General features: G+C 37.7%; 1 protein-coding gene across 1 annotated transcript; it reads right to left on the reverse strand.

Annotated features, from left to right (window-relative positions):
• Positions 1-1,033: 1,033 nt before the first annotated feature.
• Positions 1,034-26,355, reverse strand: LOC123498412 (mitochondrial inner membrane protease ATP23 homolog). The gene is given in 8 exon segments (XM_045245519.1): positions 1,034-1,923; positions 3,196-3,420; positions 5,642-5,723; positions 6,282-6,327; positions 6,472-6,533; positions 6,535-6,609; positions 24,889-24,984; positions 26,252-26,355. Coding segments are annotated over 8 exon segments (885 nt in total). The 3' UTR covers positions 1,034-1,728.

Consider the following 26,355-nt stretch of genomic DNA (forward strand, 5'->3'; position numbering starts at 1 on the left):
TGATAGAAATATAGTTTGTGTTGTATGTGTGTAAGGAGATATTTAGATAAAAACAAGAAAACAAGGGAAGCTGCAATAAGCCACCAGATCTAAAAGTGGTAGTACCTGTATTAAACTTGCCTATCAATACCCATCTATCATCCCATCCATTGGCTTGTGGAGAAATTTCATCGTATACTTTTTAAATAATGATCATTGTTATTTTTAAAATCCATCCTCACCACTGCATGATGAAAATATTTATTTATGAATACAGCAAACAAGTATAACAAAAGTTCTTATTCATGATAAATCATGATTTCTAAAATATACCTAGTATATATTTTTTACTAAATACAGACATATTTACAGTGTCAGTACGAAAGTTGCCATTTATCTCGTCTAAGTTTTCATTACTTATTCAGGATAACATTCTTTTCAGATAAAAAAAATATTTATGCAAATTTAACTTTTGCTCTAAACATGGAAGAAATATCCAAGAATTGAAGTAAAAATAAATAAAAACAAACAAACAAATAAATAAATAAATAAATAAATAAGTAAGTAAATAAAAAATAAATAAATGGATAGTAGCTATATTGTAGGCTAAATTAAAAAAATTAAAAAGATTGCAAAAATTGTAAGGCAAGTTGTCAGCCCTGTGCATACAGATAGTTTGTTGTATCTGCTAATCTTATGAAACTTAAACAAAGACAAATTCACATCTTTTTATATGATCATACTTTCAGGCAAGTAAGGCACACAAGCATATAAAATGCACACTCTATATCAGTAGCCACAAAAAAAAAAAAAAAAAAAAAAAAAAAAAAAATATATATATATATATATATATATATATATATATATATATATATATATATATATATATATATATATATATATATATATATATACACACCACACACGCACACACTGGAACCTCGATGATCAAATATCAAATGTAATTTTGAAATGACATTTGCTTTAGTTACTGTACATTACTATAATTCAGTTCTGGAACAAAGTTACTGATTTCAAATATTAGAAGACAAAATAAAGTTGCCATTTATTACTGATTTACAGTTTCTATAAATATTTCCTTTGTTTTTGTAAACTTTGACACAGAGTATAAGACAGTAATTCAATCTTTGAAATAGATTAGTTAAATGATATCTCCCTGAAAAGTCTTGAGATAAGTATGAAGTGTCTGGAGGTAAACAAACAGTTTACAGTGCTGAGGAGTGATCCCAAGCCACCTGTAGCTCTCGTTGACACCCCATCATTCCCCAAATGTCATCATTGCTGCACTTCATTTTCCCTGCAGTTTTTCCCAGCTGTGAGATGTTGAGGTGTTTTGATCACCTTTTTTGATGGGAAGTGGGTTGCTCCTCTCTCTGTCACTGTAAGACTTCTCTCATTAAATAAGCAAAACTTAATACACAAAAATACAGTACATACTATATTTTTAGGCATATAAAAGTGTGCTTACTAAAGGATGTCAGTCTAAATATCCATGATCCTGTGCATGAAAATTTTACAAGCGCATGAAAAGTTATGTAGTATTATGTATTGGCAAAAGCCTGAGACACTTGCTGGAGTATCTCAGGTTAGCAGCATTTCAATTTCCCATCACCCCTTATCCTAAGACTTGAATTGCTAAAACTGAGATGTGCACTCTATACTTATGCATTTTACATGCTGGAAAGTATGATAAATCTCTAATAGTATCAGAACTCTCTCAGCCAGTCATTAGTCATAGCCATAGATGAAGCGTTCCTTGTAGGCCTTGTGCATATCTGGGGAATTTCTGCGCAGGCGACGGCCAATTGGTTCCAAGTCATTATAGCAGCGGTCAAACACTCGATCTACTGCTGCCTTTGCTTCTGTCAAGGTTACATTTCGAGTACACTTCACTGAGTACATGGCCTTGGTCTTCACACATTCCTGAGGGGAAATGATGAATCATGAATGAAGAATTACAGGCAGGGATACTGAATGCAGCACATACAATGTTGGATGTTGAGGCAGTGACAATTAGAGTGAGTTGCCAAGTATGATTAAAAGTACCACTTAAAACCACTGTAGTACTGCTGTGTGACCAGTACATTTTCTTCACTAACACAAACAAGAATTTAATTTGTCATATGCTAACATGGCAACTCTTATTATTTATGTGATGCAAACAGGACTACCAACACTACTAATTGACACAGAGACAAAGGATTGCATGAGTCTTCCAACCCAGGGAACCAATAATTTTTTAATCAGTAGTACCTAAAAGTTCACGCTTGAAGCTGTGATTATGATACTTAGCTGAGTTATCCATGTGGGTGTAGGGAGCAGCCAGTTAAGTGAAATGGTTGGTTGCTGAGCTAGCATGTGATAGAGGAATCCTAGAGTGTGACTAACTGGCTGTGTTCAGGTTCAAAGGGTTTGCATCTTACTCAACCTTGGATTCTTGCTAATTAACTCAATCTTTGAGATGGATTTTTATTTAGATTTGAATTAATAGCCAACACCCATCACTATTATACCTTATTTTGTTGGAATATATGTAAATTCCAACATCAGGTGAGTTTGGTTGCACTAGGAAGATGTGAGATGGTTAAAGAAAAGGAAAGATGATGAAGGTGAGAGGTTACAGGTGTATATGGAGAACAGTGTTATGTATATATATATACTCAGAGGAATGGTGAAATAAGTAAGAATCTAAGCAATAGGTATATTGTAAGATCAATTGTAAGGATAATAGAATATACTAATACATCTATGAGTGTTAAATGATGTTGATGTTATAGTATTCTGCCAGCAATGGGTATGGGTTACAAAACTTTGATGAAGCTGGAGTCACTAGTGTAAACTATGAAATGAGTTATCTGAAAGATAAGGTGGCCACACTAATGAGGTTAAAAAGCAATAGATTTCTAAAGAAAGGGTGTATGTAATTGAAAAAGTAAATAGGAGAAGAGGGCTATTTATAAGATAGACTATAAGATGTGGATGACATGCTAATAGAGGCAGGAAGAGAATATTTTAACTGAAATAAGTGGAGACTCTTCTGTCCTACGGAGAGAGAGAGAGAGAGAGAGAGAGAGAGAGAGAGAGAGAGAGAGAGAGAGAGAGAGAGAGAGAGAGAGAGAGAGAGAGAGAGAGAGAGAGAGAGAGAGAGAGAGATGTGGAAACTTGAGCAGGAGATAAGAATGTGACACTACACACCTGATGGGCCTTGGCAATGTGGAATGGAGAGGCATCACCCTGTGTGACTGCTGACAGGAAGGAACAGTGGGCCAAATTTGCAGCTCTAACTTCTGTGCAGGCCAAATGGTCAATGTTCTTGAAATCAAGTTTGTTGCGGCAATAGTCAAACATGTGAATTAACTCATGTGTGAGTACCCCCTGAGTCAGACCTTCTGTGCGTGCTACATTCTGGCAAACTACTATCTGAGAACAGAAAGTAAAAGCTCATGACCAGCATTATTCATAATACTCTGAAAACACAACTAATAATGATGATAAGGATTATATTAACAATTATAATAATAATAATTAATAATAATAATAATAATAATAATAATAATAATAATAATAATAACAATAATAATAATAACAATAATAATAATAATAAAGATGACAAAAATATTCTATAATGAGACTGTTCATTAATCCACAACTACTCCATTCACCAATCCTACGACCACAACATTCATATGAATGGCTCACATCGTAACTGGATGTACAGGTAGTCCTTGATTTATACAAATTTACTTTATACGAATTCAGAGTTATATGGTGTCCAAAAATAGGGGTTATTCATCACATTGTACAAATTCCTCAGAATTATATGGTTTCAAGAAAATCAAAATTCGCGTGGCGATTTAGCTCAGAAACGCAGCCACAAGGTGTCACTAGCTAGCTGTTTCCCGCCACCCACATCCCTCTCACTCTGGCCGCACGCCAAGCAGCCTCATTGTTCACCTACACATGGTTGTGGCAAAATCTCTCTCTCTTGTGCCTAGTGTTTACCATGGCTCCTAAGCACCCTTCTGCATCTCCAGCTGGCGGTGATATGCCCAAGAGAGCAAGGAAGACATATACACTGGAAGAAAAGCTGGAGGTCTTGGAGAGAGTGAAGGTAATGGAGGAGGCAGAGGCAGCAGCAGCAACAGAAACATCGGGACAACCTCAGTGAGCCCTCACAGCAGCCAACTTGTCTGAGTGTATGGACTTGTTGGTGCAGTCAATGAAAATTCTCGAAGAAAATTACCCAAATATTGAAAGAAGCACTGCTGTCATCAGAGGGGTCATGGAAAAAAATGATATGCTATGAGGTTCTTCTCAAAGAAAAACAACAAAAGAAAAAACAGCAATTGATAACAAGCTTCTTCAAACCACACACACCAAGTCAAGTAACAGAATCAAAGACAGACGACAACAATGGTGACACATCTGAGGAGGAAGTAGCAAAGTAGAGGAAGAAGGTACTAATAAAATAATTTTGTGTTTAAACATTTCCCTTTTTCATAGTCATTTTTATGTCTAAGTTTATTAATAAAAGCATTAATAAGCATAATAGAAATGTGTTTAATGCAAAATGTATGCGTACAGTAAAAGATTATTTTATTTTGAGCACATCCTTCGAAGTCTAGTGGTGGTGGTGGTGGTGGTGACGGTGATGGTGGTGGTAGTGGTAGTGGTGCGAGGACGCCCTGAGCCTCGCCAGGCTCTTCAACCAAGGGACGAAGTGGATGTGCTGGGAGTCACGCTCATGAGGATTGCGTGGCTGTTTGATGGAAAGGGACTGGAGGCACTGTACAAAGCTCAGGTCTGCTCTTTTATACTAAAAAAAAGTCTAGGGAGTCAGGTATTCATTCCTTACTTTATACGGTCCCTTCTGGAACGCATCTACCATATAAATCGAGGACTACCTATATTATGTCCATCCACATTCCTTCCAGGAATCAAAAAGACTATTATTTCCATACACTTACCATTCACCTCCATTACTCACAATTCATTTCTTTATGTAATTCATCTACTCTGGACAAGTCCTTCTTCTTACCCTTCTCTCACAAATCTAACCTTATTATTCTCTTCACTAATTTTCTATTCTCCAATCTCTACACACAAGCCCAAACTATCCTACACATATATCAGAAATGAACAGATATCAGAGCTTTGTTTTGATGAAGTGCAATGAAATATAAAATTTATATGCACTCATGGTACTCGTAGAAGTGTGGGGACTAAATGTTTATATTTATAAGAATTTTTTTTCAAAGTAAGTGCAATTAAAACCAAACTTAGTTATATACAGTCAACCCTCAGCTATCGCGACTTCAGCTATCGCGTTTTATTGCTATCACGCACCCATGAAAAGCTGCTAAAATTTCATTATCGACCTCAGATGCCTGCTATTGCACGCCCAGCCATGACGTCATGGGATATCTGAGCGCTCATTGGCCAAAACCACCTTCCCCCTAAGATAATTTCGGCTATCACGTTTTCGGCTATGGCGCGGCTATTTCGGCCCCAATTGGGCACGATAGCCGAGGGTTAAGTGTATACAAGAATGAAAAGCAGTGAAGGGCAAATGGATAAGAGTTCATCACTCATCTTATGTCAGATGCTACCATTAAGTAACTTAACTTCCTGCACCTTTTACCTGGTTTAACTCTGAGTCATATCCTCCACTGACAGACACATCACACACCTCACAGGACACGTGTCTCGTCAAATCCACTTCACTGAGGAATGAAAGGTGGAACAGTTGATTACATAAAAACTTTGATTAATATATCAATAATAATTTTTGAGGAATTCTGTAAAGCACAAATATATAAGATTTATTTATACACTTATAAAGGCAATTGTTATAGTGGATAAATTAAACAGTGATACACTGAATTAGAGAGAGAGAGAGAGAGAGAGAGAGAGAGAGAGAGAGAGAGAGAGAGCAAACCTCACAACTAAGTAACTCTCAAGTAAATTAGTTTAGTATGACAGGCAAATAGTTCAGAGGAAAGAGATTGATGAAATTTACACTACTTTGGCTTCAGATGTACATATATCTGTAAAAATGGCATTCTTTCACTATTTACTAAGTAAAATTTACATTTGTTTCTTTTTGAGAGAAAAGTATATTAATACTGAATTTACTCAGCAATAAACAAAAAGACACCATAGGACTAGAAATAATAATGAGTGGGAAGAGAATGGCATATCACAAGACAATTACATACTGGATATATTCCCTTGTCACTTTCAGAACATGTTTTTGTTCCTTACTAACTACCATTACTAACCAGCCAGATGACTTAAGGGCTGACAGCATCAGCTTTACAAGGGGACCTACAGATGGAGAGAGAGATTAAAACTGTTAAAATTTTGGCATATGATACTGAACAAGGCAGGCAAAATAATAATAATGATAATACTTATATATATATAAGTTAATTTACAAAGAAATGTGTGTCATCCTGAATCAATACTTACTGCTATTGGCACAATACCACACATTCTTCTCACACTTGATTTTTTGAGACTGCTCTCGCCCTCCCTAGAAGAGCTATTTTTGTTAATGATGGTTTGTATTTTTCCCCTCGTCTCTCAGGATACAAATCAAAACCCCATCTGAAGAGACCAAAATGACATTTTGATGTATACACTGACAGGTACAGTGGTAATCAGAAGTTAAGTAGATACTAAACTGATTATAGAAATTGATACTGTAAGAAAGTACTTAACACAATGCAAATTATTGGCACTATATGTTACCCACTTAAAGAGTATGACTGCAGATTTTATTCATCCTATTTAACTAGTTTGATGTGAAAGGAGACTGAAAAAGTCATTAGGTTTATTTCAAGTATGCTAGTTAACCAAAACTTGAACATATAACAAAATTAATATATACAGGACTGGAATGATAAAATTTTTGTTCTTTATTCTTTTTGTCTGAGGGGAAAACAAGCTGAGGGCATAAAAAGTGATCAAGCAAAAAGGTAAGCTTAGATGCTTAGATTTAATGCATAGCTTAAAATTACTCATGTTGATTGCTTTTTTTTGTTTATGAATGTAGCTGCTGGCCATTTAAAAAATTCATTATTAATTTAAACTAGTTATCAAAGCATTTTATTATCATGAATGCTTCATACATGGGCAGAGAAGGCCTCTGTACAGATATAGCAGTTGGCTGAGGGTGAGAAAAACTTGTGGAGGCGACTCAGAACACCTAACTTCATAAAAACATTTTTAGCTACAAAAGAGATGTGAAGTTTCCAGTTTAGATTATGAATAAAGATCAGACCAAGGATATTCATTGTAGAGGAAGGGAACAGTTGAGTATCACTGAAGAAGAGGGGATAGTTGTTTGGAAGGTTGTTAAGTTGAGATATGGAGGAACTGAGTTATTTTAGGCATTGAATAATATCAAGTTTTCTCAGCCCCAATCTGCATGATCTGTTTACATCTTGAAGAGTTGGTCATCTCTGAAAAGACATGGAATGGTGTAGGGAGATATCATCAGCATAGGAGTGGATAGGACAAGAAGTTTGGTTTAAAAGATCATTGATAATTAATAGGAAGAGAGTGGGTGACAGGACATAATCCTGAGGAACACCACTGCTAAAAGAACAGAGGCTGTCTATCACAGAAGCAATAGTATGGTTGGTGAAGAGACTTGGATTGAAGGATGGAAGTCATAGTTTGGAGATCAAAGCTTTTTGCCAGCCAGACTCTATCAAAAGCTTTTGATATGTCTAAGGCACCATGAAAAGTTTCACCAAAAGCTCTAAAAAGAGAATCACCAAAACTCAGTAAGGAAAGCCAGATCACCAGTAGAGTAACCTTGATGGAAGCAATTTTGTGATTAGATAGACTGTGAAGTGATAGATGTTTAAGAATCTTCCTGTGGATAACATATTAAAAAATAAATAAAAACAAGAGATTAATTAAAGCAATAATTAGAATTTTTCATGCAAGAGGAAAACTGCCAGGAGCACAAAAAAAAAATAAATAAATAAATAAAAAAAAAAAAAAAAAAAAAAAAGGCCCGCTGGAATTGCAATTTCCCTAATGGATTTCAAAGAATTAGCCAAAAGCCATGGACAAATGTCTTGACACCTCTCTCTTAAAAGAAGTCAAGTTGTAGGAAGATGGAAATACAGAAGTAGGTAGGGAATTCCAGAGTTTACCAGTTAAAGGTATGAATGATTGAGAATACTGGTTAACTCTTGTATTACAGGGATGGACAGAATAGGGATGAGAGGAAGAAGAAAGCCTTGTGCAGCAAGGCCACAGGAGGGGAGACATGCAGTTAGCAAGATCAATAGAACAGTTAGCATGAAAATAACGATAAAAGATAGAAAGGGATGCAACATTTCGGCGGTGAGAAAGGGGTTGAAGACAGTCAGTCAGAGGATGGGAGTTGATGAGATGAAAAGCTTTTGATTCCACCCTATCTAATAAAGCTGCATGAGTGGAACCCTCCAAACATGGGAAGAGTACTCCATACAAGGACAGATAAGGCCCTTGTACAGAGTTAACAGTTGGAGGGGCAAGAAAAACTGGTGGAGATGCTGTTGAATGCCTAACTTTAAAGAAGCTGTTTTAGCAAGAGATGAGATGTGAAGGTTCCAGTTAAGATTATGAATAACAGATGGACTGAGGATATTCAATGTAGAAGAGGGAGACAGTTGAGTGTCATTGAAGAAGAGGGGATAGTTGTCTGGAAGGTTGTGTCGAGTTGATAAATGGAGGAATAGAGTTTTTGAGGCATTGAAAACTATTAAGTTTTCTCTGCCCTAATATGAAATCTTAGAGAGATCAGAAATCAGGCATTCTGTGGCGTCCCTGTGTGATCTGTTGACTTCCTGAAGAGTTGGTCGTCTCTAAAAGTACATGGAAAGATGTAGGGTGGTATCACCAGCGTAGGAGTGGATAGGGCAAGAAATTTGGTTAAGAAGGTCATTAATGAATAATAGAAAGAAAGTGGGTGATAGGACAGAACCCTGAGGAACACCACTGTTAATATATTTAGGAAAAGAATAGTGGCTGTCTACCACGACAGCAATAGAACAGTTATAAAGGAAACTTGAGATAAAGTTGCAGAGAGAAGGATAGAAACAGTAGGAGGGCAGTTTGGAAATCAAAGCTTTGTGCCAGACTCTATCAAAAGCTTTTGATATGTCTAATGCAACAGCAAAAGTTTCACCGAAATCTCTAAAAGAGGATGACCAAGACTCAGTAAGGAACACCAGAAGATCACCAGTAGAGCAACCTTGATGGAAGCCATACCGGCGAACAGATAGAAGATTGTGAAGTGACAGATGTTTAAGAATCTTCCTATTCAGGATAGATTAAAAAACTTTAAACAAGCAAGAGAGTAAAGATATAGGACGGTAGTTTGAGGGATTAGAACGGTCACCCTTTTTAGGTACAGGCTAAAGGTAGGCAAACTTCCAGCAAGAAGGAAAGGTAGAAGTTGATAGGCATAGTTGAAAAAGTTTGGCCAGCCAAGGTACAAGCACGGAAGCACAGTTTTTGAGAACAGTAGGAGGGACCCCATCAGGTTCATAAGTCTTCTGAGGGTTTAGACCAGTGAGGGTATGGAAAACATCATTACGAAGAATTTTAACTGAAGACATGAAATAGTCAGAGGGAGGAAGAGAGGAAGGGACAAGCCCAGAATCATCCAAGGTGGAGTTGTTAGCAAAGATTTGAGAGAAGAGTTCAGCTTTGGAGACAGAAGTGATGGCAGTGGTGCCATCAGGATGAAATAAAGAAGGGAAAGAAGTGAAGTTAATGGAGATGTTTTTTTTTACTAATGCCAAAAGTCTCCTGGGGAGTTTGAGTTTGAGAGATTTTGACATTTTCTATTTATGAAAGAATGTTTGGCAAATTGAAGAACAGACTGGGCATGATTCTGGACAAATATAAAGTGCATGAAATTCAGGAGATGGAAGGCTCAAGTACCTTTTATGGACAACCTCTCTATCATGTATAGCATGAGAACAGGCTGTGTTAAACTAAGGTTTAGAAGGTTTAGTTTGAGAAAAAGAATGAGGAATGTATGCCTCCATGCCAGACACTATCACCTCTGTTATACGCTCAGCGCAGAGACTGATCTCTGACATGGAAACAGTAATCATTCCAGGGAAAATCAGCATAATACCTCCTAAGGTCTTCCCAGCTGGCAGAGGCAAAACGCCAGAGGCACCTTCGCTTTGGGGGATCCTGAGGAGGAATTGGAGAAACAGGACAAAATAAAGAAATGAGCTTGTGATCAGAGGAGCCCAACGGAGAAGATAGGGTAACAGCATAAACAGAAGGATTAGAGGTGAGGAAAAGATCAAGAATGTTGGGCATATCTCCAAGACGGTCAGTAGGTGTTGCACCAGTTGCTCTAGGTCAGTGATTCCCAACCTTTATACTTACCCCTGTAATAATTTTTCCTATTCCATGGAACCCCTATACAGGCAACCCCCCTTAACAAAGGTTCACACAACGAAATTTCGCTACAATGAAGGTGTCCTTTTACTATCATCTGCTCGTTTAACGAGCACCAAACTCACTTTAATGAAATTTTATCCAGGTATATAATTTTTTACAAGTTTGAAAGCCCCGCTGTATCACGCAAGTCGACAGGCATTTGAATACACCAGTGCCTCTCGTGGACAAAACGCGCACCACTCACTCCCCCTAGTTCAAAACAATAACAGCGTCAGCAACAGCTTGTCTTCCCTTGCTCTACATGCCACTAAAACACCCTGCAATGTCGCCTAGCGTTGCTAAGAAGACTAGGAAGTCTCTTACTCTCGAAGTGAAGCTGGATATTATTCACAGACATGAGAGATGCGAGAAAACTAATAGTATTGCTTCCCACCATGGCTTGACTCCTACTGTCTACCATTTTCAAGTCAGCAGACTCTATTAAGAAGACTGATGAGATCATATCTTCCTTGGAAGCTAAAAGAACCACCTGAACTTGTGACTTTGCAATGGATAAAATGGAAAGCCTTGTGGACATGTGGTACATAAGTTTTGTATGCGGTACAATGATGCGCCCTTTGTTTACATTCCACAGGTTGCTAGCTAGCGTATTTCCTGCTCCACTCTCCCTCCCTTCATAAATTTAAGAACATCAACATTATAAAGTTACTTACATACATACTTTAGTGTACATTATAATGACTTAGTCTTAAATTAAACTGCTTAAATGTTTAACTTCATAATTTTTACTTTCATTAAACCTTTCACTGTACTATGATGCACTCTTGCTTTGTTTACTCTCAATGGAAGCTCAAGTCAGAAGTTAAACTTGTTATAATTGGTTCGTTTAATGAAAATTCGCTTAACGAAGGGTTTTTAGGAATGTAACCCCTTCATTAAGCGGGGGTTGCCTGTATGTGGTGCATGGGTGTCTTTTTAAGCACAGTAACCCCTGTTCACCTGACAGAATAGGTACAGGACGTAAATTGAGAAGTTGTGACATCATAATCCAGCAGAAGCTGAAAGCTAGGAATCTTACCCTCTTGTATGTGTATGTGGTGTTACAGGAGCAGTAGGCCATCTTGTGTGTGTGTGTGTGTGTGTGTGTGTGTGTGTGTGTGTGTGTGTGTGTGTGTGTGTGTGTGTGTGTGTGTGTGTGTGTATTCATCTAGTTGTATTCACCTAGTTGTAATTTTACAGGGCCTGGGTATCATACTCGTGTGGCCCCGTCTCCATATCTACACACATCCAACTTTCCTTTAAAACTATGCACACTCCTCGCTGACACCACCTCCTCACTCAAACCATTCCACACCTCCACACATCTTTGTGGGAAACTATATTTCTTCACATCCTTCAAGCATATTCCTTGGCTATCTTTTTACTATGCGATCTCGTAGTTCTATTTAAGTTTTCCTCTCTCAACATCATTTGCTCATTATCCACTTCATCCAGTCCGTTCAACAGTTTATAAACCTGTATTAAATCTCCTCTTTCTCTTCTTTGTTCCAAGGTAAGCAAATTCATTGCTTTTAATCTCTCCTCATAGGTCATTTCTGCCAATTCCGGAACCATTTTTGTTGCCATTCTCTGCAATCTCTCCAACTTCCTTATATGCTTCTTTTTATAAGGGGACCAAACCACTCCAGCATATTCCAATCTTGGTCTAATTACCGTACTAATTAATTTCTTCATCATATCTTTATCCACATAATGGAAGGCTAGTCCAATATTTTTTATCAAATTATACGTTTCTCCAAACATCTTATCAATATGAGCCTCAAACTGCCCATGGTCTTGTATTATCACTCCCAAATCCTTTTCCTTTTCCACCTTTTTCAACACTACTTCACCCATCTTATATGACTCTCTTGGCCGTCTTTCACTCTTCCCCATCTCCATCACATGACTTTTGCTCAGATTAAATTCCATTTGCTACCTCTTGCTCCACTCCCAAATCTTATCCAGATCTGCCTGTAAAATTTCACAATCTTTTTCACTCTTCACACACCTACACAACTTTGCATCATCCGCAAACAAATTAATATAACTGTTTACTCCCTCTGGCATGTCATTAATATATACAAGGAAAGGTATTGGTGCCAGCACTGAGCCTTGTGGGACTCCACTCTCCACCACCAACCAGTCCGACTTTGCATCCCTTATTACCGTTCTCATCTCCCTCCATCTCAAGTAGTTTTCCATCCACTTTAACACTTTTCCTTTCAGTCCTCCATAAATCTCTAATTTTTATAGCAGTCTCATGTGAGGTACCTTGTCAAAAGCTTTCTTTAAATCCAAATATACACAGTCCATCCATCCCTCTCTCTTGTATTTTGTCAACCACTCTTGAATAAAAGCTCAGTAGATTTGTTACACATGACCTCCCTTTCCTAAAGCCAAATTGATGATCCGATAATAACTTATGATCCTCCAGGAACCGTATCCAATATTTCTTTATCACCCTCTCACAAATCTTACCGACCACACTTGTTAGAGACACAGGTCTATAGTTAAGAGGCTCTTCCTTACTGCCTCCCTTATAAATGGGCACCACTTCAGCTCTTTTCCACTCTACTAGTACTTCCCCTGTTTCTAATGAACACCTTATAATATCATATAATGGATCAATCAATTCTTCTCTACACTCCTTCAATAATTTTCCTGAAACTTCATCTGGTCCCATCGCTTTATCATCTTTAAGTTCCTCCAACATTTTATATAACTCCTTTTTAGGTATCTTAATGTCATCCATGTGCACATTTCCTTGTACATTCTGAGGCTTTACAAACATTGTTTCTTCAGTAAATACTTGCTGAAACCTATTATTTACCAATTCTGCTATATTCTTAGGGTCATCTACTATCCCTTGCTCTCCTTTTAATCTTTCAATGGACTCTCTCTTTTTAAGTTTACCATTTATGAACCTGTAAAACAATTTTGGATGTTCCTTACTCTTGTCTACAATATCTTTTTCAAATTTTCTTTCTTCCTCCCTCCTTACCCTCACATACTCATTTCTCGCCACTCTATAATTCTCCTTATTTAGTATATTCCTGCTCTTTTTCCATCTTTTCCAAGCCACATCTCTTTTCCTTAGCCTTAACACAAGTTGCATTAAACCAATCCTTTCTTCCTTCCTCTCTCAGTTTATACTTTGGTACAAATTTCATAACTCCTTCTTTATAATATTTCATAAAAATCTAATATTTTTTTTGCACTTCTCTGATTTGTAACATCTCCTCCCAATCTAATTTTCTGAAATAATTTTTCAAACTTTCTGTGTCCATCTTTCTATAATTCAAACTACCACTCCTGTATGTCTCGTCTTTCCTTCGCTGTGTTGTTGCTATCTGCATTTCCATAACCACATGATCACTCTTTCCCAAAGGACATTTGTATTGTATATCTTCACATAGGTACACTTCTCTTGTTAACACCAAATCCAGTCTAGCCGGTTCATCATCTCCTCTATATCTAGTATTTTCCTTCACCCTCTGTTCCATCATATTTTCCATCATTAGATTAAGAAATCTCTCTCCCATGCTTCCTCTCCAACACCACTTACTAGATTTTCCCAATCCACCTCCTTACAATTAAAATCTCCTACTAGTATCACCTTTCTTTTCCAGATAATACACTTTCCAAACTCTGTAAAGTATCCTTGATCATATTGTCGTATTCCTTAATGTCCAAGAATTTGTTTTAGGAGGTACATAGGTCACCATGATTATTAATTCTTTTCCATCACTTTTTATCCTTATGCTTATCACTTCTCGTTGTTCTTCCCATACCAAACCTTATCCACATTTATTTATTTCTTCGTCATAATCATGACTCCTCCTCCACCTTTACTCTCTCTATCCTTTCTCCATATATTATATTTATTATCCAAATTTATCTTTGTTTTTTCATGCAATTTTGTCTCAGTTAAACACACTATATCAGGCTTCTCCACCATCATATAGTCTTGCAATTCCAATCTACTTGACAGTATCCCATCTATATTAGTATACATTACGGTCCACCCACTGCTCCTCTAGGGTTTCTCCGTATTCCTTCTTTCCACATACCACTTTCTGACTCTCTCTCCTATAACTCTCCAAAAACTTTCTCTTTCCTCCTCAGACCGCTCATCATTTTTCCTTCTCGCCTCTTCCACCAATTCCTTATATCTTCTCCTCTCTTCCTCATTTCTATTCTTTCTCACAAACACCTCTTTACAACCTTCTATCTCTCTTAACTTTGATGTTCTATATAGGATATCCTCCAGATTGTTGTGACTTCAGTACTACTTTAATCGGTCTGCTCACTCCCTCCTTATATGGACCCAGTCTATGGATCTCTTCCACTTCTTCTTGTAGGTCTTTTTTTCATCATCATTTAGATTTTTAACAGATCTCTTACCGTTTTTAATTCTTCCTTAATTCTCTTAGGCTTATATGTTATATTTTGTTCTTTCATCCCAAATATTAACACACTCTTCTTCTTTTCTGCTATTTCCCTTATCAATGTTTCCTTATTCTTCATTACATTAACCAGTTCCTTGGACCTTTCTTTTTTGTCTTCCTTCAACTGATCTTTAATTATTTCTTGTAATCCAACCATCTCTGCTTCCCTCGACTCAGTCCATTGTGTTTTCTTCAGTTCCCATTCCTTTCAAACCTTTCATTCTGCTCACTAATCATTTCCTTAAAGTCATCTTTCTCCTTTACTACTCTCTCCATTTTCTCCTCCAACCGTCTCTTGTATTTTCAACCTCCACTCTCAAGTGTGCATTCTCATCCACCAATCCTTTTCATTTTCCTCCAGTCTCTTAACTCTTTCCTTCAAAGCCTTGCGTAATTCTCTATCCTGCTCCTCCTCACTCCTCTGAACTTTTAATTCCTTCACCAACTCCTCAAATCTCTTCTCCAACATTACCAATCTACCTTGCATTGTTGCCCTGTTGAAGATGGACTCATGCTTTGACTGGCCACTTTCGCTTTGCTCCTGGGCCTCATCGGCATATTTTGAATTTGGTAATTTATTTCTTACCGGTCTATCCATTTTTTTTTTACTCTTCCTGGGAGCATGTGGGTGTGTGGTCACTGGGGGCCAGGCCTGGTAGCTACGTGTGTGTGGTGGGATGCGTTGGCGGCTGCTATGGCTGGCCTTTATGTGGTTCCCGCTCTGTCGTTTGGAGTGTGGAGGTTCTCACACCTCCGATCACTCCCATGTACACGCCACCAGGCTACGTTCACTCGGTACACTCGTTCACTCGCTCTGATTGCCCCTCATTACCAATAACGATTTTCACTCAAGCACATTGCTTAGCGTGTGGAGTGTTAGTTAGATGCCACTCTGAGCAGGAGGCACGTCCGCTCTCCATGGAGCGCGGAGTGTGTGTGTGTGTGTGTGTGTGTGTGTGTGTGTGTGTGTGTGTGTGTGTGTGTGTGTGTGTGTGTAATTCACCTCACCTCAGTTGCCTGCTGGTGTGTGTGTGTAATTCACTGTAATTCACTGTTTGATCTGCTGCAGTCTCTGACGAAACAGCCAGACGTTACCCTAGGGAACGAGCTCAGAGGTCATTGTTTCCGATCTTCGGATAGGCCTGAGACCAGGCACACACCACACACCGGGACAACAAGGTCACAACTCCTCGATTTACATCCCGTACCTACTCACTGCTAGGTGAACAGGGGCTACACGTGAAAGGAGACACACCCAAATATCTCCACCCGGCCGGGAATCGAACCCGGTCATCTGGCTTGTGAAGCCAGCGCTCTAACCACTGAGCTACCGGGCCGTGTGTGTGTGTGTGTGTGTGTATTTACCTATTTGTGTATTACAGGGCCCGAGCTAAGCTCTCTGTGTCCTGTCTCCTTGTCCATTCCTGTCATATCTCTCTTTCATCTGATTGACACACACCGCGTCAACGACAACACTGCTCAGTTTATTCCACTTATCAATGCTATGATGCGGGAAACTATTTTCTCACGTCATTTAGACAGATGTCTTTTATTAGCTTTTTTCCATGTCCTCGGAGATGATTACTTGTGGTCACCTTTATCAACTCTCTGTCCAGTATGTCAATCTTGTTCACCAATTTATACATAGTTATCATGTCTCCTCTTGTTCTTCTCTCTTCTAATGTGGTCAGCCCCAGCTTCCTCAGTCTTTCCTCATTGTCTAACTCCCTGAGTCCTGGTACCATCCTTGTTGCCAGCCTCTGTATCCTTTTTACCTTCTTCACATTTTTCTTCATATATGCGGTGACCAGACACAAGCTGCATATTCTAACTTGGGTCTTATTAAGGTACATAATATTTTCTTCATCATTTCTTCATCTAGGTAGTGGAATGCAAGGCCAATATTTTGAAGCATGTTATATGTTTTCCAAAAAATCTTGTTAATGTGTTTCTGCGGTGACAAGGTGTTTTGCACGGTTACTCCTAAGTCTTTCTCCTCATTGGTCTCTTTAATTTTCTCATCACCCAGCCTGTAATCCCAGTTTGGTCTGTATCTACTTCTTCCCATTTTCATAACATGGGTCTTGTCTATATTAAATTCCATCTGCCACTCCTTACTCCACTCATATATTTTATCAAGATCTTCCTGTAACTTGTTACAATCTTCCACATTCCTTATTCTCCTCATAATTTTAGTATTGTCCGCAAACATGTTCATGTAACTGTCAATTCCTACTGGCATATCATTAACATAAATCAAAAACATGATGGAACCAAGCACTGACCCTTGTGGAACTCCACTGGTGACCTTCTTCCACTCGGACTTCCTTCCTCTCACCACTGTTCTCCTTTCTCTTCCCATTAAGTAAGTTTCCATCCATTTTGCTAGTTTATCATTTACTCCTCCAATCATCTTTAGTTTCCACATCAGTCTGTTGTGTGGTACTTTATCAAAGGCCTTTCTCAAGTCCAGGTAGATAGCATCCACCCATCCCTCTCTATGTTGTAGTATGTCAGTCACTCTTGAATAAAAACATAATAAATTGGATACGTACGATCTTCCTTTTCTGAAACCAAACTGTCTTTCACTCAGAATGTTTTCACTTTCTAGATACTCACTCCACTTAGCTTTAATTACTTCTTCACATACCTTGCACAATATACTAGTCAACGATACTGGTCTATAATTTAGCGGTTCCATTCTACTACCATTCTTATATATAGGCACAATGTCAGCTCTTTTCCACTCTTTCGGGACTAATCCTGTTCGTATGGAGGTTTCCACAATATCAAATATGGGGTTCAACAATTGATCCTTACATTCTTTTAGCAACCTCCCAGATATGCCATCAGGCCCCATTGATTTATTGTTTATAATTTTCCTTACATCTTCCTTAGTAACCATGATGTCCTGCATTTGCTTTATTTCCGTAGGTCTTCCTCCCATAAAATGCTCCTCCTTTGTAAACACTTTGCAAAAGTTGTCGTTCAAAATTTCAGCTATATCTCCAGCATCCTCATATACTTCTTCCCCGTTTTTTTACCTTTTCTATTGCCTCCCCTTATATTTAGTTTTCCATTTATGAATTTGTAAAACATTTTAGGGTCACTATCACAGTTTCCCACCACCCTCTGTTCATATTCCTTCTGTGCTGTTCTCCTTACTTCAACATATCTATTCCTTGCTGTTTTGTAAACTTCTCTTGATAATACATCACTGTTTTTCTTAAGTTTCTTCCATGCCTTTTCTTTGTTCTTTTTTGCTTCTTCACAATTTCTATTAAACCACTGTTTATTATTTAAAGTCCTCTTTCTGTAATATGGCACAAACTTTTTCACAGCAGAGTTATACAAATCCATAAATTCATCGTATTTCAATTGCATATCCCTTTCCTGGTATACCACGGACCAGTCAATTTCATTAAAGAACTCCCTTATATGGTTATAATTTGCCCTAATATAATTTAATTTTTCCTCCCTGCGTTCCACAATCTTATTCGTGCTTAATTCCGTATCCAGCTCAAAGCTTAGGACATCATGATTGCTTCTCCCCAAGGGACACTTATGTTTAATTTCCTCTTTTAGAGAGATACCCCTGGTAAATATGTGTGTGTGTGTGTGTGTGTGTGTGTGTGTGTGTGTGTGTGTGTGTGTGTGTGTGTGTGTGTGTGTGTGTGTGTGTGTGTGTGTGTAATTCACCATGGTCGTCTGCTGGTCACCCAGCCAGTCTTTCCCATTACGGAGCGAGCTCAGAGCTCATAGACCGATCTTCGGGTAGGACTGAGACCACAACACACTCCACACACCGGGAAAGCGAGGCCACAACCCCTTGAGTTACATTCCGTACCTATTTACTGCTAGGCGAACAGGGCTACACATTAAGAGGCTTGCTCATTTGCCTCACCACACCAGGACTCGAACCCAGCCCTCTTGATTGTGAGTCGAGCGTGCTAACCATTACACTACGCAGTGTGTGTGTGTGTGTGTGTGTGTGTGTGTGTGTGTGTGTGTGTGTGTGTGTGTGTGTGTGTGTGTGTGTGTGTGTGTGTGTGTGTGTGTGTGTGTGTGTGTGTGTGTGTGTGTGTATTTACTTAGTTGTAGTTTTACAGGGCCTGGGCTTTATGCTTGTGTGGCCCCGTCTCCATATCTACACTTACCCAATCTTAATTTAAAAGTATGCACACTCGTTGCAGACACTACTTCTTCATTTAAACTGTTCCACATCTCAATACATCTTTGCGGGAAACTATATTTTTTAACATCTCTCAGACATCTTCCTTTTCTCAGCTTTTTACTATGCGATCTTGTGCTTTGAATGTCATATTCTTCTCTCAGGATCAGTTTCTCATTATCCACTTGGTCCATTCCGTTGATCAATTTATAAACTTGTATCAGATCTCCTCTCTCCTTTCTTTGTTCCAGGGTTGGCAGATCCATAGCCTTTAGTCTCTCCTCATATGTCATCCCTTCAAATTCTGGAACCATTCTTGTAGCCATTTTTTGTAGTCTCTTCAACTTCCTTATGTGTTTCTTTTTATGAGGGGTCCACACTACTCCTGCATATTCCAATCTGGGTCTTATTATAATACTTATCAATTTCTTCATCATTTCTTTGTCCATGTAGTGAAATGCTACTCCAATATTCCTTAGCAAATTATGTTTCTATAAAAATTCTATCAATATGGCTTACCGGTTGATTGTTTTCTTCCATCGTCACTCCTAAGTCCTTTTCCTTTTTTACTTTCTCTAGTTCTACTCCATCTCCCATCTTATAGATTCCCATGGGTCGTCTTTCACTCTTTCCCATTTCCATGACATGGCTTTTGTTCACATTGAATTCCATTTCCCACTTTTTACTCCATTCCCAGATCTTATTTAGGTCTTCTTGCAGTATTTCACAATCCTCCTTTTGCTTTATAACTCTGCACAGTTTCGTATCATCTGCAAACAGATTTATGTAGCTGTTCACTCCTTCTGGCATGTTCCAAGCGTATTGGACTCCCCCGGGGCTGGCAGTAGCACGCTGCCTCGCGCCACTCGCTCTCTCCTTGTCGTGCTGTTGTTGTGTACAGACGTAGTTGCCTTGTGCTCTCTTGATTTCATCTTAGCCATGGCCTGTCAGAGGCCCATCACTTCATATTTCAAGCCCTCTCCAACCAGCAATTAACTAAATAAGGTACAGTAATACTCCCCTTAACAAACGTTCGTCTAACGAATTTCCAGTTTAACGTACTATATAAAGTTAGACCAAAAAGTTCGCATAACGTACAACCACATCTGTTTTAGCAAATTTTCTGGGTTGGAATTTGCCAGGTGAGGGACTGAACACGGCAGCTTCGCTGTGATTGTTTGGCTCCCTGCCTGTCTCTAGCACTCCTGAAGCTGGATCCAAGATTCTTTAACAACCTCAGAGCAACCTCCTGCCGCGAAATGGCTTCCATGAACGCTTGGAGGGACAGTGACGAGGTTGCTCTGAGGTTGCTGGGAACACCACCTCTGGAGGTGGTGTTACTGTCTTATATGTTCACAAAACAACATTTCTATTAGCTTTTTACAAACCTTGCCCCCAAGAAAGGATTGTTTTGTAATGCATAAAGTGAAAGACAACACGCCAAGCTAAAAAGGTCAGCAAGAAGGAAAGATAGAACTTGATGAACAGAGTTGAAAGTTTAATGAAATGATTTATGTTAGAAATCCTAGAAATCTTTATATAAATTTATTTGTTTTCCTTCCATATGTGAATATATTTTAAATATCTCAGATCCCATTCATGTCTTCAACTTATTATTATTATTTATATTAGCTTGTTCTAGATCTCATCTTATGAAACTTTATTTATTATTCTATTACTTTGCCAATATCTTGAGTATATATATACATATGTGTGTGTGTATATATATATATATATATATATATATATATATATATATATATATATATATATATATATATATATATATATATATATATATATATATATATATATATATATGTGTGTATATATATAGTTATATCAACTAGATCCTTTTGATCACCATATCCTGTAAATATTTTGCAATCTTACTTTACACCCTTCCTATGACATACCTGGTAAGCCTTTAAATTTATTTTTATTTCATTTTAATTTTTATTATGTATTTCCTTATTTTTAATTACTTTTTTTTATCTCAATTTCTCTACCTTTCATATCCTTCCTTGCCTCTCCCTTACACTCCCTCCTCCCTCTCTGCTATTCCTACTTGTTCCCTTTCCTGCTAGCCTTCCTTTAATTCCCCTTTCTATATTATGAACTTTACTAGTGAGAATCTCCTCAATACACTTTTCAATGACTTAGAAAACAATCATGAATCTGATAGCATTGGCATAGAAATAATAAATTCCATGTACTTATCTCTTGAGTTAGATGATATCTGTAATTATCATGACCTTACCTCATACAAGAATGTTATACCAAGAAATAGCACTGATTATATCAATGTTCTCCATATAAATGCCCGCTCACTAAACAAAAATTATGACCATGTAATCTCCTTTATCAAATCTCTTCCCAAACTCCCTGATGTCCTATGTATAAGTGAAACCTGGCTCAATGCAAATAATGTTCACCTTCATGAAATTGATGGCTATAAGTCATATCATGTTCACAGGCCTATTAACTCTTCAGGTGGGGGTGTTGCAATCTATGTAAATATTGACCTACAAAGTGAAATTATTAAGGATTTTTGCATGTGTGACGAAAATGCTGAGTTATGTAGTGTGAGAATTACTCTACCTTCTACCTCCTATTCTGTTTCTTGTATTTACAGACCAAATAGTAAACATGCTAAAGTAAATGAATTTAATGCATATATTGATACTCTTCTTTCTAATAACTTTTCACAAACAATAGGAATATACTCACAGGTGACTTCAATATAAACCTTCTTGAACATGTGTCACACCCTCCTACTAACGCTTTTATTACAACTATGCAATCTAACAATTACTTCCCACATATATCTCGACCAACGAGATTTCCAGACATTAATGCAACTGCAGTCTCGTCTTTACTGGATCACATCTGGACAAACTTCAATGAACCAGTCTCTTCTGGAATTCTCCACTTTCCTATCAGTGACCACCTTCCAGTGTTTATTAATATTCCAGTCCCTGATAAAGTGTGCAATATTCACCACAAAGTTGATTTTAGGCTACAAAATAGAGCGAACCGGTTGAAATTCACACAGACCCTATCGAATACAGACTGGAATCTCTACCTCACCAGCAGTGACACAAACACAAACTGTGACATATTCCTGGATAAGTTATATAGAATATATTACTCCTGCTTCCCCAAAATAACCAAAACTATCACATCCAAAAGACTAAGTAAGCCTTGGTTAACACAGGGGTTAATAAATTCAACAAAACATAAATATCAGCTGTACAAACTATACAAACTAGGTTCAATTACACTGGAGCACTATAAACACTATAGAAATTATTTAAATAACTTAATAAAACAAAAAAATTGGAATATTACCTACAAAAGTTTGCAAATTTTAGACTTAACACTAAAAAAGTTTGGGAACTAATTATCGAAATAGAAAACTCTAAAAATAACAAGAAGACAGTCTCCCACACACTACACTATAATGACACAGTCCTAAGCACTCCTCATGAAATTTCAAATGCATTCAACACTTATTTTTCCCAAATTGCACCTGAACTTAGCTCCCAGCTTCCTAGAGCTCATAATTCACACATCTCGTATCTCAGAGGTAATTTCCTAAATTCTATGAATATTCCCATAGTGACAGGAAATGACATAGTAAAAGCTATTTCAGCTTTAAAAAATAAGAAATGCACTGCTGATGAAATACCTGTGAAAATAATCAAAGAGAACAAAAATTTTCTAGCAGAACCAGTCTCAAAATTATTCAATGATTCAATCAAAGATGGAGTTTTCCCTAATAGATTCAAGCTGGCAAAATTATCCCTATCCATAAATCAGGAAGTAAAACTAATATCTCAAATTACCGACCAATTTCTATTTTACCAGTGTTCTCTAAAATCTTTGAAATCATTATGAAAAACTTTCTCATGAACTACCTCAATAAACAAAGAATCTTGAATAATAGGCAATTTGGTTTTCGCCCTGGACTAAATACTTTTGATGCTATAAATGTGTTTACCTCAGACCTATACGATGCTTTAAATAACCATAAGTCTATAATATCCATTTTCATTGATTTCAGCAAAGCTTTCGACACAGTTGACCCAAACATTCTAATAGACAAATTACGTCACTATGGTATTCGCGGTTGTGTGGAAAATTGGTTCATATCATACTTAACTGGCCGATCTCATTTTACATTCTACAATAACTCGAAATCTACCATCAAACCTATACATCTTGGTGTGCCACAAGGTAGCATCTTAGGCCCTATTCTTTTTCTATTATATATCAACGATATCAGCAATGCCTCTACTGCTTTAAACACAATACAGTTTGCCGATGACTCCACCTTGTACTTGATTGGTGATAATCCCACTGACCTAATCTACAGAGCCAACCTAGAATTATCTGCCTTTTCTGAATGGTGTCTTGCAAATCGCCTAACAATTAACACAGCTAAAACTTTCTATATGTTATTTACAAATACCACCACCAAATACCAACCCTTACCCAGACTTACCATATTAGACAAAGATATCACTCAAGTTTCTAAGACAAAATTTCTCGGTGTCACATTTGACAATAATCTTACTTTTAAATATCACATATCAAACCTTTGCCTAAAATTATCTCGATCAATAGCTCTATTACTGAAAATAAAAAAAATTTGTACCAGTGGAAATTATGAAAATCATGTATTATGCCCATATATTCCCACACTTAACCTACTGTAATCCAATTTGGTCCACTACCTACCCATGTCATCTGCATAATCTAAACATCCTCCATAAAAAAAATAATTAGAATCATGACAAATAGTGACTTCCTCCAACACACACCTCCACTCTTTAAATCCCTGAAAATCCTTCAACTCTCTGATTTATCGAACTTCTTTATCACAGCGTACATGTTCAAACTGATAAATTCCAACAGTAACAGTACTCTGACCCAAACTCATAACCACTCCACACGCTACAGACATTCACTACAGATTCCTCATCATAACTTAACTCTCTACCAACACTCTCTAATGTTCAAAGGTCCCAAAATATGGAATAGCACTCCAACACACGTAAAAAAAACAATAAGCGTAAACATCTTTAAGAGAAAACTAAAAAAATATTTATTGTCTCAATACTGACACATCTTGTAATTCAATTCCTTTAAATTTCTGCCTTTCAGTCTTTTGTTAAGTAGACCATATTTATTTTGTTTCCTGGTATTGTAACCAAATAGCTTATTTGTTTTTTTATGATAAGATTCCATTTCAATTTTCTCTTTATTTCTCATGTAAAATTATGATTTTTTTTTTTTTTCCCTTCCTTCCTGTTCTTGCAAAGTTAGTTATCCCTAAATCTTTTGTTATTGCAATACAATTTTTTTTCATTATCTTCAGTTAGATTTTTAGTTTAGTTTATTTTAGATTTATATTACAGTATTAGTAGATATTAAGTGTGCCCAAAAAGCTTGTGCTTAATAAGGGGCTGTTTGTCTTTAAAATAATTGTACCATAAGCTTATAAATGTATTACAGACAAGCATAGTAAAGTGTTTAAAGTGTTTAAAGTGTAGAACTACATAATTTTTGCTACACATGGATAGTTTAAAAGTTTTGACTATTCAACTTATGTCTACCTCTCATTCCCAATGATCTGCGGGAAATCAGGGGTTTTGGGTGGAGTAGCATTAAATTGAGGAACATGCATTACAATAGAGCTTGGAAATGCTTTGCTTTTAAGGTATTTTGATTGCAAGTTACATGCACATGCAAATGACAAACATAATAAAATTACAGAATGCACAAAACACTTACTTTTCATCACTCTTCTCCTCTCCTGACTGCTCTGTGTTAGGGTTCATGTTCCCTCTACTGTCCAGGGTGTTCTTGATACTCAGTGTGCAAGTAAACCTATAATACGTTCAATTAACCATGAACAATATTTTAACACCACTTGCTCTTGTTCTTATTAGGGATTAGGGTGCCTTGCAGGTCGTTGTGCCACAGCCTCTTACGTCCCGAAGCGTTGGTAGCAGGTATTTTGTGGTTAGATTCTGGCAAGGCGTCCACTCTTCTAGAAGATTACCCCGGTGTGATGGAGTGTCTTGAAGGCCAGGCAGGGTCTTGGGAATCACTCCAACAAGCCTTTTAATGGTAGCCTGTGGATGTTGTTGTTGATTGGGGCTGCTTGCCGCTTGGACAGAATCACATGAGCCTTAGCCTGTGGTTTTGGAGTGATGCCGGCTAATCGTAACTTGTTTTGTTTACATCACCATTACGAGCCTAAATGCAATCTTAATTTTCTTATTTATGTAACTCGACTGAACAACATTAAAATCCAATGTTTTTTTTTTATATGCAATGATTTATTTACTTTAACCGTACGTAATGATTTACGTATATCACGTTATTATTCATCTGTAATCAGAAAAAAAAATGTTTTATATTTTCTGTCCAGGATGGCGAGCCTCGTCGTCCATGTGGTGGCGTGGTACCAAGGCCGCCTGGAGACAAGGCCAGATCACAGTTTCGCGGATCTCCTGATACGTCATCATCCGACGATCGGCTACCGCCTACCGGTGTCCCAGTAAAAAATGTCTCGGAAGTGTCTTGCTCATCTGCACATGCGTGGGTGGCCTATGTACATATAAGGCTCGAGTCGGCGTCGCTTCTCGTCTCCCCTCGTGTCCCTCACTTTTTTGTTACCCTTTTGCCAATTCCATGGGCATTAAATCAAGAGTTTGCAGAGTTTGGGAGGGGGTTTGACCATCTCTCGACTTTACAAAGAACTAATTTTTATTCCTCCATTTTTCTACTCCTTTAAAACACTCCATATCTCCTAAAAATCCTCGTTGATTCCACTAAATGACAACTGTTCGATCGGGGGGAATCATCATGCTTGAGATGGAAATATTTATTTATTCGTGATATTAATGACCTGTTTACATGTCTATCATTTGAATTTTTAATAAACATTTTATTTGACTGTATATACGACGAAAGAATTTGGAAAATACATGTATTTATCCCTATACATGATGGTGCAGTATGACATGTTGCTCACGCATGCGCAGTATGCTTAGTAAATATTGTCCTGACAAAAGAACTAGACTGAAAGGGAAGGGTACTGTAAACCTCTAACCTGGCAGAGTGAGGACGGTCCGAGAGAGCAGCCTACCTGGACCATTGTGTGGAGGACGGTCCGGTAGAGCTGAGGCAACCTTTGGGAGGGGTGAGGTCTGGTCCCGTCGGGTGAGCGCAAACCTCCCCCGAAGCTACCAT

This window comes from Portunus trituberculatus, chromosome 48, assembly GCF_017591435.1.
Source record: "Portunus trituberculatus isolate SZX2019 chromosome 48, ASM1759143v1, whole genome shotgun sequence".
Taxonomy (NCBI): domain Eukaryota; kingdom Metazoa; phylum Arthropoda; class Malacostraca; order Decapoda; family Portunidae; genus Portunus; species Portunus trituberculatus.